The following is a 17662-nucleotide window of genomic DNA, read 5'->3' as shown; positions in this document are numbered from 1 at the left end:
TGTCTAATAATCACTCTATAATTTTGTCGGCTGCTCCCTAATTATCTTGCTTTTTTTTGTCCCTCCCCGCTTACCTCGCTTTTGACTCCTGTGGAATCATCTCAGTTGATGTGCTTGCCTTAGATCAGAATTCTTATCAGGTAGAAGTGGTAGGAGAGAGATGTACTCCAAGACCAGGAGAGATTACTTATAGCTAATCTTGCTTGTCATGCTCCTGTTTTCTAACATCTTCCACATCACTAGCTTCAATTCCTTTATTTCATTTATATTTCTACACTTTTTCTGGCTTGGCATTTTTTTCCCCCCATACAATGAAAACGCATAGACTAGAACTTGCATATGATCTTCTTTGGGCAGACTTTGTGTCCCGTGGATTTCCAATAGGCAAGTTGCTTATAATTATGAGAGAGTTGTTTCTGAGTGGGAGGAGCAAATGGGGAACTGTGGGGAACTGTGGTACCCAGGCTGGCTGGCTAAGCTGTCTTTTAAAATTTCTTGTGTCTTATTTTAAAGTGCTTTAGGATGGTTCCATATGAATTTTAACTTTGGTAAAATCATAAAAAGGTTACTCATGAAGATGATAAAGTGTTGTTTTCCTAGCATGTTGATTACTTTTCCATTTTGCACATGAAAATAAAGAGAAGCCTTTAGAAAGAATGCCTTTTAGCATTTTTCAAGGTTTTAAAATACATGAAATGTAGCTTCTTAGTGTGTATTCCTAACAAGTCATGCCTGTATTCTGTTTTTAAATATCCAGGTCTTAAATAATTTGAAAAATCTCATTGTCTAAGTCTTAGATTTAAAAAAAAAAAAAAAAAAGGTGCTGTTTGCAGTAGTTAAAATAATAGTCTGTTAGCTGGGTGTGTAACACATGACTAAATTTCAGTCATTCTGTGACCTATGTTTCTGTGTTTTATCTCTGCTAAAAATGAAAGCGTTCACCTTGATGTCAGCCAAGTTGCCTCTGTAGTGATGGTTGCTCTTAATGGCATTCACTTAGTCTGGGCAAAGTTTCCTCCATAATAAAGATACAATTTCCTGAAGTTTTATTGAAGACTAGCTAACAAAATTAGTCTCTGTGAATTCTTTCTTGTAAAACCTGCAGTTCTTTGGTGCTAAAGTAGTTGAAAACCTTGTCTGTGACTTGTGTGTAAGAGGGGGTGGTAAGGTCAGAGAACCCAAGGAAAGCTCAGCCGTCTGCAGGCATTGGCATTCCCCACTGTCCCTGCCTTTCTTCCGTGCTATGGGATTTCACACTATTTTATCGTAGTGATTACACAGAACGGTTTGTTGATGTATCCAAACACCTCTGAGTGAACGTAACACCTTGTTTGACTCTGTATTATTCACACAAGAAGAATATCATATAATTTTCATTGAATACTTAATCAGCAGTTACTCCACATGATTTATGACTTCTATTTGCTGTTTAGCAAAACTGCAGACTTGAAAAATCCTACTTAAGATTTTGTATTTTATGTATGCAAATAGAGTTTTTAAAAAAAAATAAGTCATTGTTTCCTGGCCATTTCCTGTTTGCTCTCGATTGTCATCTATAGTTAGTATAATCACAATAATTAGCATAATTTAACATGAATGTCAGCTAAAAAATAATTCCTCTGGATTATGGTGCCCCTCCATACTCAGCTGATGTCAGGATCCAGTTTGGTTAAGGCTCAGTCATTTTATTTACAGTATTCTGTGTGTTGCCATTTGCTTACTTGGTATGTCTTTGTATGATCCTTGTCTATATTGCTAATGCTTTCTCAAAAATGTCTATTTTTAAAGCTTAGAACTTTCTGCATGCTTGAAATAAGTAAATCAATTTATAAATTACCAAATTTTTTTTTCTTTAATTTAACAGTGAAACAATAGGACAAAATGTTTATCTAGTTTGGGGATGTCGAGGAGGGATTTTGGACTGCCTGTGGTTAGTTACTACAACGTTATTTGTTTCCTCTATCACATAAAATCTGTTGCAGTAGTCTGAAGTTGTATCTATTATTTATCACTGAAGAGGGCATGTGAAAGAGAGTAATTTATTATAACTCTGCAGCAGTTTGCAGGTAAATTTTACTTAGCCCACTTGTTGATACTATTAAGAATACCATTCTGTGAAGTCTAGAAATGTTTGTGTGGCACGTACCAGAAAGACCGAAGTAAAAGTCGGTATGTATAACATTACTATTACTGTTGATACATTCTCATGTCTTAATATGGCATTCACTTAGGGGTGCACATGTAAGCCAAAAAACATTATTTTGACTTGTAAACTCTGCAAGTTTCACCCAGGTGATGTTTGCATTATTTTGCATTGTAAGGAAGCTTTGGCAGTAGGTTGTACATCATGATGGACTTCCAGGTGACATGGAAGTCACTTTATGCTGGGTTGCCTCCTCTCAGGCTATAATGTGTATGTTCTAGATATGTATTTGTGTGTGTTTGTCTTTTTGAAGTAGCTCAGCTTTTTTCTGTGAACCAGACTGAGAGGAGAATACGCTGGTTTGTATGTATTGAATTTTTATGATCTTCCCTTTGTAGTGTTATAGTTTCTCTGTGCTTTTGAAAAAGTACTTGAAATTTGGCACCAAGCTGGTCTTTGGCCATTCCTATAAAACCTCGCTCAAGTTTGTATAATTCTTAAGTCATTGGCAAACACAGAATTTGGTCATTTTCAGTACAAGTTTGTTATACTTCAGATATAGCCCCTAATTGAATTTTTAGGAGAGTCTGTCCAAACCTGGGCACACTGCACTGTTGAGAGGAGAACAGTGATTTCTCAGCTGTGAACACCTTGAATGAAAGCAAGAAAATGTGTCCCGAGTTTTGCTGCTAGCAGGCCAAGGCAGCCGCAGTGAGGAAGCCACTTTGTTTAGATCCAGAGAGGGTGACAGATGACAGCAAGGATCTCGAGCACAACTGCCCTTCTTTCGGGGCGGTAAGGATTTCAAAGCTCTTGGACTATACAGCTGGATAGGTAAAGGCCTAGCTCTTCTGCGAAAAGTTTGAGACCAGCAATAGCCTGGAAAATACGGCTCGTAGCTCTGTGATTCAGAGTACTGCATAGTGTGTGCACAGGTGAGGGCTGAATTAAGCTTACTTAGGGAATTTTGCCATTGTTGTTAGTTATAATTATTTCTGCTAGACAAAATTTGTTCGTTTCTGAAGAGGTTTTGTTAGATAGCTGTATGTGCTAATTTGCTGTAGTTGACTTTTGAAAATACGCTATTCCTAAGTCAAATTCCAAGATGGTACTAAAGATGTTTTTCGACAGTCAGAAGTTAAATCTGTTTTGAGAGTTTCAGATACTTTAGCTCTGAATATATAGTGGGCATCTGTAAAGATTGTTCTCAGATGAAATATAGTAGAGATAAATTTGATCTTTTTTTGAATCTCATCCTTCTCTGATGAGTATGCACATGTACATATGTACGTACACACACATACCCAATGAGATATGCATACGGTAAGTTGATAAGATGAGCTGCGCGTGCTGCAGAGGCATCAAGGGTCAAAGCAATCCCTTGGGAATAGCAAATGGACCCAGTCTGCTGATGGAAAGCTGCCATGTCTCCATGTCTTCTAGCATTTTCTTATATAAGTGGTCAGCTCAGGACCAAAAATAGGCAGGGCTGACACATAGTAGACTCTGTTAAAAGCATCCTGAATTTACAGCTGCCTGCATGGAATCATCTTATTAATTTGCATTGGAATTTCTATGCAATTTAAGTTGTATTCAGTTTTCTTACATACAGAACCAGCAAAGGCAGCACAGTAAGCATCGCTTACCTCCACAAGGATGAATTTTTCCTCTTCCCTCCTCCCTCATCTTCCCTGTTCCAGTTTTGCTTTCCTAGTAAGAATTACAACTAGAGCTCTAGGTTTTTGTGCTTGGGCCATAAATATTCCTTTTCTGCTTGGACTACTGAATGGATTAAATTTATGTACATCAAAGTTATGTAACTTGATTTGGAAAGATTATTCTTTCCCTTTCCAAATATTTCGTCAGCCACTCTGCAAGTAATCATTGCTGCATAACACATGAAAATTGTCAAAAATATGACTCATCCTTTGTGTGCCTCTTTCTAGGGTAATGGCATAAATTTTAAACAGTCCTGTTTAAATAATTTAGGTTAGGAATATATTGTGTTTCATACTTATCACACTGGGCATCTTAATTATAATCCAGGGAAATCAAAGATGGCCATTAACAAACACAAACAGTACGTTAAAAATGTTTTTCCTTCCAATATGTGCTAAAACAGATGTTAATACAAAGGATACGTAATCTTAAGAAATCCCTTTCTGCCTGCTTGCTTTTTGTTACAGATCTAAAAGTCTTTGCATTTTAGGAACCAAGATTTTGTGCAGCACAGAAATATAGTTCTAATTGTAATAAAAAACAGTAAAAGTAATAGCAAATGCTTAAGAGAATGCCAAACTATATATTTTCAAAGTACCACATATGGATTTAGCTGTGTACCTTCCATTAACATTTAAACACAAAAGGATGCATACTTACATCGCTGCAAGCTGCTTCAAAAATTGACTGCTTTTTGAGATGGCTACAATTAGCCTGTGATTGTGTAACAGTCTAATAACTATTTCTTAGTAATTTGGATTTTTTGGTAATTTAAATGTTTGGAATTTTTCCACTTATATCCCATTTAGACTATCATTTATTGCAATAACATTCAATATTTACAGAACCCACGTATAGATGTTGCTTCCTGACATGACTTTTGCATTTATTTTTTGAAGTAAAAGAGCCTTTACTTGACAAATTAATCAAAACAACTTTCGGTATGGATGGCAACATTAAGAAGTGTAGTAAACAGTCAACTTGGATAGCATTTGACTGGTTCCAATGTTTTACTGAGCTGACCTGGCTCACTGCACCAAATGATGCCTGCAGCCTTTCAGAATTCTCAATGATGCTGCTTTTTCCTTTGATAATAGGACTTGCACATCTATTTCTGTGGACTTGACAGAAGCTTTCAGCTTAGTTCATTAAATTTTTACAGTGGAAGCTGGAGTCAGTTGGATTTTTAGACAGTTGAGGTTTAGGAAGAACAGTTTTCTACCATGGAGCTGTAATTTTGAAAGTATGTGCTCTCCATCCTCCCTTCTCTGCAGTTGATACCCTTAAAAGGTAAATGTTTCATTAAACGGTGATGAGAGGATTGTTCCTACTTGTTCAAATTAAGTACATGTACCATCTCTATTATTGTATATAGAAGGCTCCTATTTGAAAAGAAAATTAAGGTTATACACTCAAGTACCCAAAAACTTGCAAATACGTGCAACCTGAATCCAGCCTTCTCATGCTGTTGGGTGTAGTCATTAATTACATGATTATGGATTATATTTCTGTAGCCTTCCTTGCCAATTTCAGTTCACAGAATGGACTGTGTCCACTTAGTGAGCCACTATTCAGTATTTTCTTGCCACCTCTTTGTTCAGTTATGGACTTATGCCTTGTTTTCAGCACACTATTCAAACCGTTTTGAATTAATTAGCTAATGTTTTTTTTTTCCTCTGGTGCCCATCATGATAGTATCTGAGTGCTTCATAGATGTAATTACGTTTCACAACATCCTTGTGAGATAAGAGGTTGGTATAATCTCCACTTTCTAGGAGATAATGAAGGAGTTGAGGCACAGAGAGAATAAAAACAAAAAGCCTTGTTATTACTGAAGGTGCAGACTGAATCAGCCAGGACTGCATTATCTCAGTGCTTTAGTATACCGTACAGTTGATGTTTCCAAGCCACAACTTCCATTTGCACCCATGAGTGTTCACTATTACTACAAATGAGACTGAAGTCAGGCGCTCAGGCAAACATTTACTGCTGAAAAGTTGGGATTAAATGACCACAGAGGAACTCTAGAAGACATGCAAGTAAAATCCAGTTCTCTAAGGGACTATTCAGCTTATCTAACCACAAGAGTGGACTTTCTGTCCTTGCAGTCTCAGCCTCCTTCATCACACACCTTTTGCAGTTTGCAACAAGGCAGCTGAGGGATCGCGTAGGCAGCAGCAGCCTCTTTTTTCCTGCCGCTGCTGAGCAGTTCAGTTCTCTCCACTGAATGAGCAAGAGGTCCCGCAGCAATGTAGTGCAGGATGTTTTCTGTAAAGACTTTGTCATTAATGCGTACGCACAATGGGGCAGATCAGGTCTGTCAGGACCAGTCTTATTTTTGACATCTCCAAACTTTGCTCGACTTCACAACCTTAAAACTATTCACTTAGTGGAAGCTGGGGTTTGGGGGATGGGGTGGGGGTATGATGTAGTTTTGTACCACAGGGTTGTAGATGTTAATCTTTTGGCTTTTAGAGCAAATTAACATTTCTAAACAGATTATTCCATATAATTTGATGTTTTCGTCTATGTAAGATAGGCGAGGTTGAAACTCTTATCTTTACCCTTTGGGATAATAAAGTGAATGACTGCATTAGGAGGTCACCGAATTCAGTGTAGACTGTTAATATGGTGACATGCAGCGTTTTGCCCAGTGAGTTTTGCACGTGTTTGCTGACAGCAAAGAAACTGAAAGAGTGAAAATTTTTCGGTTGAAGAGCAGAAAGTACCAAAGGAACTTGGGGGAAAACGATACGGTGATCCAAGCTTTAGCTCTTGCTCTGCCTTCACTGACTTGTCCACTAGAAATTATTTGCCCGATTCTGGGTTCTTTACCAGTCCTAAACTCAGAATTGATTTGGGTTTGTCTTGCAGGGTACGATCAGTCAAATGGATCCAGTTCAAAAGCTTAATTGCCTCCATCTCATTATGTTGCACCTAAATCTCCCCTTGCTCTCCTCCCCCAGCCCTACCCACATGGAAAGTAGCTGCTGAATCCCGTTCTGTAAAATTATATGGAACAGAATAACAATTATAGTAGTTTTATGTTGACTACCTTGGTAGCCTTAAAATTTGAATTAGGGAAAAAGTTAAACTAGAAGGATGGGGGAAGAGGAGTGGGCCCTGTTTACCAGGAGGTTGGGTTGCTCTGAGTGCCCTTCTGGGCTGACCTGCTTGACATCTTTTATGTTGCAATGCCATGTTGTCCTTAGCTGGTTTCTTCCACTGTCACTTTTCACTTTATTTTCCCTGTCACTGTCCAGTCAGCTCCTGTTCTAATTTCCTCCTCCCAAGTCTTCCCTTGATTTCCCTTGATGGCTTCCAGCCATATGTTTTTTAGTGAACCTTGAATTTTGAGGGACAGAGATGAGGGGCAGTAAGTTTTTCTTGCTCCAGTTCCTGCTCAGAAAATCCCAACACTCTGCTGCTTGACTCTTACACTGGACTCCAGTCCTAGTCTGCCCTAGTTATTTTCCCCATCCCTTCTCCTAAAACAATCTGTTGTCTTCCTACTCTTTTTACTCCATGCTTGGTTTCTAGCCTTTCTCTGGCACGCTCTGCTTCCAGCTCTGACGGTCTTTTACCCAGTTGTCAGTTTTCTACTGGTTTAACATCAGCCTTCCTTTCCAGCGGTAGTCTTTCTTTTCACGCTGCTTCTCCCAAATTGCTCTTCCTTGTAGCTGGTCCTTGTCCCCTCTGCCATCTTTCCCGGGTTGGTGTCAGGAGGGGAGATGATGTCTCCGAAGGAGAGGGACCACGAGAAATTCCCTGCTGGCATGCTTGGAAGAGACCCAGCTTTGGTCTGAGCAGTGGGAGCTGTGACTACAGAGAAAGCTATTCTTGGCCTCAGTTAGAGCATGTCCAGTGTGTAATCCTCAGGAAATTAAGCTGCAGAGAATGTGCAAACTGCATTTATTTCCAAGAGCTTTTAGCTTTCAGGAATGGAAAAAGTTTTACCCCAGCCAAAAGAAAAAAGAAGCGCTATCTTCTCCCCAGATTTTTAGATTCTTCTCCAGGGTATTGAGTTATTAGAACTTCTACAAGGAATAATAGTTTATTGTGACTAACACTGCATTAACCTGTGATTTTTGTTCTTATAAACAGTGTTTTTTCTTTCACTGAAAGTTTTTATGGACATCGTGCATGTGTGTGAATATGTATGCTTAAACTGAGAGAGCTAGCATGGAAGACGTCGTATGGACTGATGAAGGCCTGGCAAAGTTATCAGCTATGTAAGATCTACTAATGGACATCTGCATAGTAATGCATGTTCAGCAATCTAGGGGCTAGTTTGATTGGAATTTCAGATGAAAAATATGCATATAAAGTGACTGACACAGATGTTTAAAAATATTAAAAAATTGTGATCATTTGCATTTTTGTTTAAAAATAATTTTGGATGTAAAACAATGATGTGTTTCAGTATTCTTGAAGTATTCCTGCTTGAAATAGCAGTCTTTAGGTGAGTTTGCTGACGATGTTGATATATGCGAGATGAATTACATATACATTTTGTGTTTGAAGGAGGGGTACAAAGCACTGGGTTGTAATCAAGCGACTCTGAGATGTAATCCCAGCTGTCATTGATTCCTATGGTTTTAAGGCAAGTCAGCTCGACTCTTGCTGGTTGCACTCCTCATAAAAGTCTCATAGAAGTGCTGTGAGAAGAGTTATTACATATTTTTCCTCTTTGAGGCACACTAGTATACATTTACATGTTAGCTTAGTATTAAGTTTATCATTAGACTGAAACAGCTTTGCAAATGAAGGATGATGCTATCTCTCTCCTATTTCTTTAAATATTCCTGGGATATCTTAGGAGTGTTTAACGTACAGATCTTTCATATGGAACAAGACATTTAACTACTATGTAAATGTCTGTTCTCTAAATGTTATGAATTAATTTGATTAACCTCTGCTCAGAAGCTGGAGATGACGCTGGCTCTGCGGAGCAGATCGATGGCACGCATGCAGAGGGGCTGCAGAGGCTGCAGCAGAGTGCTGCCATCGAGTTTCGGCTGTGATTCATTCAGAGCCCAAATCTCCTTTTACCTCAGTCCAGATTTTTTGCTCTGCCTCCCTCTCTTTTTTTAATTATTCCTTAGCGCCATACAGCACAACTTGAATCAAAGTTGTCTTCTTTAAATTGTAATTTTTGCATTGTGACAGCGCTTTTTATTTAGAAGATTCAGAGCAGTTGAGGGGACAACTCCCCATCGTTCCATACACGCTTACAACGTGGAAGTTCAGGTACGGAGGTATTGGGTAACTTGGCAGGTCCCATGGTTTCAAAATCACCCCAGCCTAACAGTAGCTGCCACAAAAAAAGGGGCAGCCTCCCAGTCTCCTTGTTCCAAACCGCATATATCCCTTCCCTGTATTGACCGTAGTTGCTGATGGGATTCATTGAGCTGGTTTGCCTGCAGCTGGTGGATGGGAAGCAGAGGGGGAGAGGGAAGGAAAGGTGAGCTCATGGGCTTTGGCAGCAGCCTGCAGTTGGATGGGATTAAGCCATCCATTAAACCACACCTCAGGCAGAGGTGTCTAGTGCCCTGCTCGCTGGAGCATGCCGCACTCCTTACGGTAACCTATACTTACAGTGCTGCAAGCTACAGTGTATAGTCTACTGAAAATGCACGTTTGAGTTACCTTTTGTAGTCTTTCATAATGCAGCTGCTTTCTTGGTGCATTGGGAGTAACCTAACGTACTTAATCGATGCATTTGCTCTAAATCTTGCTCATCAGAAACTGGTTAAACTAGTTTGCCATTGGAATGTTCCCCCATCCCCTCTCCTGGATCCTGGCCCGCTTTCTGTAAATCATCACCTTCCTGAGGCTGCTGAAACTTTTCCTCATATCAACTAGGCTATCGTTTATATCTTGAAACTTAAGCCCTTGCTTTCTCAACCAGAGAGAGAAAGCTTTTTTTATTTGTGGAAGCTTTTCAAAGCGTTATTAGCCATGTCTTTAAAGTTCCCAAGCCCTTCATTCTGCAAGGAAAGACATGCCACTTGCTAGAGTTTCTTCATGGTTAAGAAAACCGCGCTCCCAGGCTGGGCGGTTTGCTGTTTGGGAGAGAAATGAGTGGGCATGATTTCCTGATCCTTCTCATACTGTGGTGTGCACATAGTTCCTGTTACTTATTATTTTCAGTCCAAACTGATTAACAGCAGAGCTCAGAATTTACAATTGCAGTTTACCTTCCAGGGTCTCAGCAAACCCAGCTCTATTTAAGATACTATCTACGGTCAGTGAGCAGCAAGGGTTTTACTGTTGAAAGCGTGGCTTTCTGTACCCCTGTATCAAACACTGAACTTAGTCCCTGTGCATAACATACCACTCTCATTTCAATTCCTGAAAAGTTTCTGACACTGTATTTATTGAATTTGGATATTCTGTTGTTGCACTGGAATAAATCTTTGAAGTTAAATAGGTGTGATGCTGAATACAAACAAAAATGATAAGATAAAAAGAAGGTTGAATGCAAATACCTAATCAGCATTGTTAGTGAACAGGTTTACGTTTTCTTTTCAAGGGAATTCTATGGAAGATAATTTTGAGATGATGTAATTATTTTTACATAAAAAATGTTTAATTTAAAAAAAAAGAAAAATACCTTAACACTTTTATCTGAAACTATACTGTAGTTATAGGTAAAAGGAGAATACTTTATGTAGCATAAAACCAAATCGTTATTGGATATTTTTATAAGCAGAAATTGTGATAATTCAGAAGACAAATTGAGGGAAGAAATCTGAGCACTGCAGAGGCTGGTATTTTTCAGTTTTCCCATAGGAACATGGTAGCATTGTATAGAATATTGGTGCCCAGTTTGCTTCTCACTGGGGGCAGGTTGCTTTGGAAATCCTTTTCGGCAAAAGTCGCTATTACAAAACGCTAGCGATTTCCAGCTCTGTTTCTAAATTATTGGTTTTCTTATTATTTTAAATGAAGTAGGGATAAGAAGAGTTTGAAGAATTGTTATTGACCTGAAAGTTAATCTGCTGGTGGTTCAGATAACATCACGCAGGACTCCCTGAGTAAAAGAGCAATGACCATAAAACAGATCTCAGGGGTCACCAAACGCATGTGGGAGGTCAGTGGAGGAGGCAAGGAGGTGGTCATTTGTTTATGGATGGCCATCCAAGAGAGAGAAGAAAGTTCTGCAATGAAATCTCCAGTTCTTGCAGTAACAGTTACTTAAAATCTTAATACGAGGAAAGAAGTTGCTGATTAAGAGAATCAGTTTGAAAAGCAAAGAGAAAAACAATCTTGTATTTATCTTGTTGAATCAGTTTACAATTAGAAACACAATACAGAATCAAATTAGTCTTTTGTATTTTTAGCAATGTATGGGTTTTCTCTCTTCCCCCCCTCTCTCCTTTGCTCCTCTAAATCTTATCACTTGTGATTACTGAAGATCCAATAGAGCCTTTGTACCTTTTTGCAAAACTGCAAGGATTTATTCTTGCTCTCTGGCTCATTTCCCCGGTTTCATCGACAAAGCATTCCCTGCATTTCAAAAAGAGCTGCTCTGTTCCGTTTTCTCATCTTTCTGCAGTGTGCCAGTGTTCAGTAGCTGCTCTGTTACCCCTTGGAGATGGGGGCATCTGTCGCATGAAACACTACAGATGTTGGCTAATGCCCTGAAGAAAAATCCACCTATGGAAAATCCTATCTACGTTAGGCACTGTGTTAGCATAGAGTTCTATACAGACAATAAAACTTTTAGAGAGCTTTGGGAAGAAAATTCTATTCAATAAATATAGCATTTTTCATTGAGATAATACCTTTTTAGTAAATGCTAGTCTGAAAAATTGCACTCATTTTAGGCATGTAACTTATGAGTGTTTTGCAGTTTTAAGAATATGTAGACTTGAAGTGATAAGGTTGCCTCTTTATTGGACCATTATTGTGAGCAAAAGTTTACTCTTGCTGCTTCTCCTTTAAATATCTGCACACTTGGAAATTTTAGAAAGGTTAGTCTGTGGCATAAGCACTTTTTTGTAACAGATTTGTATAGTGTTGAATCCCAGATGGAATCAAAGGAGCAAACCGATTTAAGCCTTTAACCAGCATGCAAGGGTATTTTAATGAAAATTAGTCTGATTCTCCCTTTGAAGCTGTGCATGTGCTGAAAAGGAATGCTACAGATACTCCTTTAGGTAATGCTGGGTACTTATCTACCATTACTTATGTCAGATTGCTAACTCCTGAAAGCATGTGTTTATTCTTAATCGATATTATAATCAACTGCTGTCTGTTCAATTATGATTTCTTAACTGCCTTTTGTCACATCTGTGACACTTATCATTAGGTAACTGCTGACAAATCTAAATCAATCTAAGGCTAGTAACAACATTTGAGTTGCTGCAAACTCAAGAGATGGTCTGTTTCAAGATTTGCACAATTATTTTTAAAGGGCATAAGGAAAGGAGTTGAAATGATCTTTTGCATTATTACAATTATGCCGCTTAGTACCGATGACTTCACTTCCAGATCTGGTTACTGGCCTCCTTTGCTCCCTTTCTTGAGTTCTGCGTTCCTGTCCTTGCATCCAGAACCTTGCCCAGCACCATCTCACCAGGATCCTGTTTTCATTTTCTCCTATGGTCATTCCCCTTTTGTTTTTTTCCAGCCTTTTCTTTTATTCCTTCTCCACTCTCATCATCTTGTATGTATGTCAGATCAGGAGCTCACTTACTAATGTACCAAGTAATGTGCTTTTCCTGGAAGTGCATACTTTCCCAAACAATTTAATGGTTCCTATTTCAGGATGAGTCCTTATGTGCTGTTCTGTCTCAGTCCAAACTTACCATAAGCGGCCCAGGACAGGAAATACACCACTTTGTTTATATAAGATGAAATGCATAGATTGTCCTTGATTTGTTTGAAATGCAAATGACTGTACACTTCATCAAGAGAACCTGAGATATTCTTTGTTATTTTATTTCCCTTTTAGATGCACAGTATTTGCCAACATCAGGGACAGCAAAGGAAGAAGCAGCTCGGGAAGAACCTGACTGCCTTGCGAAATATTTCAGTGTTGTGTGGTGTAAGGCATCCAAGAAAAAGCACAAGAAGTGGGAAGGCGATGCTGTTCTTATTACAAAAGGAAAGTCAGTAATATTGAAAGATATGGAAGGCAAAGACATTGGAAGAGGTACTGTAGATTTGCATACTTGTGTAAGCGAACAACTGGCTTAAAATTACTGTGCTTTGAATAACAAGAGACCCAGCTCTTTAGATAATTCAGAGTTCTCCATACCGATGTCGACCACAGGATGAAAAAACAGTAGGGTTTTTTTGGGGGAGGGCGGGGGGGAGATGGCAAGAAAGCTTTATATTTCTTATATGTAAGGCAGATGCGTGGGGGAGGCTGGGGCAGGCTGAATAACATTATTCACAGAAATACCAAATGCTAGCCCAAGGAGAGGATCTGGAAGTGAATGGCTGTACTAATTCAGCAGAGATACCAAATGAGGGATGAGTAGTTGATTTTGGTTGCTCCCGTAATGCACTGGAGAAGGTGTTAAAATTAGGGGAAAATATACAGGTAAGTTCCTTGTAGATATGCCGGTCAGTAGTATGGCAACCGGGAATGTCAGAGGTTGGGTCTGTGCTAAAAATATTATCTTTGTCAGAAAGACAAGCAAACAGCAACATTTTCCAGCCAAGCCAAAGTCAACTGTGTAGCAATTTTTAGTCTTGCAGTTTTAGCAGCAGCTGCTGCTGTAAGACACAGTTTGGGTTGATATCAGAGTTAAAAATAAGACTTGCGAACTATAAGTTGCAGTCAACTTGAAGCAATGATTTTTTACTGAAAGCAAAGCAAGAATTAACTTTGCTAACTGAGCCAAAGATATTTTGTAAGGGAGTAGGATTGGACAATGTTGCTACAAAACATAAGTTGATTAATTTTAGGGCTGAGGTGGCTTCTGTGGTCTTTTGTTACAATCATGACATTGTGAGCCTTGTCAGGACCAGGCAGTTTTGATTTGCAAATCAGTCTGTGACTTAGAAGTTAATTTGAATTTATTTATAGCAAAGCAATATATGTACAGTCTTGCTTGTTTTTGAAAAAGGCAGAGAGAAAGAGAGTAGTGCCTGGAATGCATCAGCCACCACCCTGTTGTTCTTGTGTTTTTTTCAAGTCCTGTCTTCTTGAATTAGCAGAAAACAACAGAAAAATGAATATTCTGATTTTTGCTGGTAAAAGTGTTTTTGCTGTGTTTGATGGTGTCAGGGAGCACAATGATACCAATGCCATTGGTGCTAACTTGCCCATTCGGAGTTGCTTTCAATGTTCGTTGATTCTAAGAAAATAATAAATTGACCAATTTAAGCAATGTAAGTTTTAAATTTCTGCTATTATTCTACAAGCCCATCGAGTGAGAAGGAAAGGTCTGGTAGTGGTGCTTACCTCCAAAATTGCATTTAATACTAGGAAGTTTACAGTGAATGTGAATGAGCATCCAAGATTATTATTTTTAAATGGGAAGAAAAGGGCAAAGGAAGATTTTTTTTTTTACTTAGGCATACCAGGGCTGGATCTAAGAAGGTGCATGGGAATCTAAAACCAGCACAGGCTGTAGCTTGTTTTCAAGGCAGCAGAACATCTTGCTTTTCTCTCTTGCAAATGTCCTAATTCCTTAATAATGCATTACAAAGAATTTAGGAAGTGCTCTCTTGTAATTTGCTGTATGTTATAGAAACAGTTATTATTTCTGGCAGCTGCATAAACATTTGAGCTTTGTAGGTTTGTGTTTTGCCTCTCCTAAGTTCCCATCTACCCTTAAAGCCCGTCATGTCGTAGAATTAGACTCTTCAGACCGTAGTCCAAAAGATCCTGCACAGGGATACACCTGTATTCAGTATGCTGAGCTTGAAGCTATGTAGAGGCAGTAACAGAAAACAAAAATGTAGAGCAAAGGAGAGGTCATAAATACCCTCTCCAGGCACCTCATTTAGGAAGGCATGTGTGTTCTCTTGGGTTCTGGCATCTTCAGCTCTTTCCTGAAAGCAAGTGTTCTTATTTCAAGACCCAAACAAGGGTCACTGTGTGCTTTTTGCATGCATTTAGAGGAGGGGAAGAAAAATAATCTCCCTTTCCCTTTTGGCCAGACTATTTTTCAGCACTTGCTTAGACTGAAACACCTCAGTAAATTTATTCTCGTAAAGGAATTCAAATCCAGATCTTCACCTTCCAACCCTTTGGGAAAGGCACATTCCTAGAAGTGGGAGACCTGAGCTTTGCAAACAGCTCCCAGCAGTCTTTCTATGTACTGTTTGTTGGATAAAATATGTGTAAAAGCTTGGGGAGTTTTGCCTTTTTTACAGCTGAGTGCTTTAACTGCTGATCTACACAGTCATGCTTTTTATTTTTTTGGCCCAACTAAGGATCCAAGCCTGTTTATTCAAAGTGGCACAAATTCATCAACTGGGGTAAAGAAACATTCCTGTTTCTAATTTTGAGGTAGAGATGTGGCTTTGACCTCCCCAAGTTAAGAAAAGAAACTCTATATGTCTCCCGTTCGTTATGTGAGAGCTTTAACCACTAGAATACTATTTAAAAGAAGGAACCACCACTCTTTCCTACATCTTTATCTTAAAAGAAAGTGGCAGCTGCCGCTGTGTTCTGTAATGAGACTAATAGTATGTGGTAGCTGCTCTGAGAATGCCCACCTGATAGAGTCCCTAAGGGGGCATAGAAAAATTCATCAGCTCCCTGATAGGTTTTTGAATGAGCAAACTATTGAGTTGATTAATAAGTCTTGGCAAAAATCAGGCATATATGTTTCAGAGCATATGTAGAAGTAAAGATTTCAGATGCATATGAGTCCTTAATTGTAAAAAGCTAATTTAGAATGATTTTAGAAGTCAAGTATTCTGTCTAGATCAACAGCAAGAGGGGCTAGTGGTGTTCATATCGGGGCATGAAAGGAAGGAAAAAGAATGGTCATTAGTTTTGAGAAAGTTTAAAACTAAGGCAAGCGCTAGTTTTTATGATATGGGGCTGGTTTTTGTAAATTCCCTTAAATAGATATTTGACATTCAGTAGAACTGATTGCAGATGATGATGATAGAATATTTGCTTAGATAGTCTGGTATCTAATTCTGATTATTAGCATTGAAATGTGAAACTCTTGTTAAGGAGAGAAAGGCTTTTTGAGTTCATATGTGTAACAATTCAAATGCTTAAGAATCAAATACCTGTTGACAGTTTTGTTTTTTCTTCCTGCAGATGAGTACTGATGTTAAGGAAGTAGTATTTGCTATGTTGTCTTAATTGCTAAATTTTTATATTCTTTTAGGTACTGGATATAAATCTAAAGAGCTAGACAGTCTTGATGAAGGCCAAACACTGATGGTTGGAGGAAAAGAAATTGAAGTGATGGGGGTAATTTCAGCAGATGACTTCAGCAGTGGCAGGTGTTTTCAGGCTGGAATAGGGACTCATGACACAGTCCCAACTGCTTTATCTCAAACTAATATGAAACCATTCTGCAAACCATTCAAAAGTGTCTGTCAATCCAATACTAAAGAGAACATGCTCAAAGATTCTCAAAGCTACAAACCTCGCCATGATCCAAATGCTTCAAGTAAGATTCAGATTTTTAAGTTTCTTTAAGCATCCTCTGGCTCTCAAAAAAAGTTGAATGTGTAACCAAAATTTTCTTGTTCCACAGTGTACTACTAAAGTATTTCTGACATACAGAACTAGTGTTTCTATCAATACCATGTTAGGATTTTATCATGTGTGTTTCTAACAAGTGAAATGCTCTGCACTGCATAAAGTTTCTCATAGTTGTTACAGATGGCTGTAGAAACAAGTTAGAGTGGTTTCTGAGAGTTTTGCCAAGAAAAAATGATCAGAGAAACAGTCTGACACATGCTAGAAGTTCTAGATGAGTTCCAGCTTCCCACTGGGGTCAGTGAAGCACTGACATAATATGGCAGCACAGTAATTACAGTGGAGGATCAGTAATAGAGAAGTTAAGCCAGATTCAAAGAATTGCTTCTGACAGCGCCTGATCTGTCACAGCCAGCAACTGTAACTACGCTGCCCAAATTCAACCAGATACATTTTGGAATAAAAGTTTTGTTTTATAATGCTAGAAGTACCATGTGCTGAAGAGCCATGAGAGTTCACAAATTGCATAGAAACAGGCTGGTTAAGCAGTTGTATAAGAGGGATTGTGTAAACATTTAATAGCTGCAGGAAGTGGCATTGCTTATCTAAGTGAGAAGTACTCTTTTGTCTGTCAGTAACAAACCATTTAGGAGCTATATTCTGCTGATGGCTTTATCTTTCAGATGGAAGATAAAAATGAATTTAAAGAAATGTTACTAAGCAGAGCAATGCATATTTTAGAAAAAATACAAGTTTGTTCTACGTTCTTACTATAGTTATACCTCCATCCTACTTCTTACCTCATATCCTGATACTATGGGACTTTTTGAAGCTGCTACCTGGCTGCTATGTAAATAAACAATGAAATCTTAATCTAATTAGTGATATCATAGGCCCTTTTGTAGGGCCTTATTGGCCCTATCATTGGCCTTTTTAACACCTTATTAACACAGGCAGATGATACTATGGGACTTTTTGAAGCTGCTACCTGGCTGCTATGTAAATAAACAATGAAATCTTAATCTAATTAGTGATATCATAGGCCCTTTTGTAGGGCCTTATTGGCCCTATCATTGGCCTTTTTAACACCTTATTAACACAGGCAAACTGCCTGGCCTCCTCCCTCACCTTCCCGGTTGCCCTTACACAACAGATATGGGGCCCTG

General features: G+C 38.7%; 1 protein-coding gene across 1 annotated transcript in view; it reads left to right on the top strand.

The window, feature by feature from the left end:
* RAD54B (RAD54 homolog B (S. cerevisiae)) overlaps positions 1 to 17662 on the top strand; it is a 69371-nt gene that overhangs the window by 28129 nt on the left and 23580 nt on the right. The window contains exons 3-4 of the mRNA XM_009275467.1: positions 12825 to 13025; positions 16177 to 16464. Coding sequence (XP_009273742.1) covers positions 12825 to 13025; positions 16177 to 16464 — 489 coding nt within the window. The remainder of the gene's footprint in view (positions 1 to 12824; positions 13026 to 16176; positions 16465 to 17662) is intronic.

This window comes from Aptenodytes forsteri, unplaced genomic scaffold (genome assembly GCF_000699145.1).
Source record: "Aptenodytes forsteri isolate BGI_AS27 unplaced genomic scaffold, ASM69914v1 Scaffold208, whole genome shotgun sequence".
Lineage (NCBI taxonomy): Eukaryota > Metazoa > Chordata > Aves > Sphenisciformes > Spheniscidae > Aptenodytes > Aptenodytes forsteri.
Note: the sequence above shows the minus strand (reverse complement) of the source record. Positions and strands in the feature narration are given on the sequence as shown.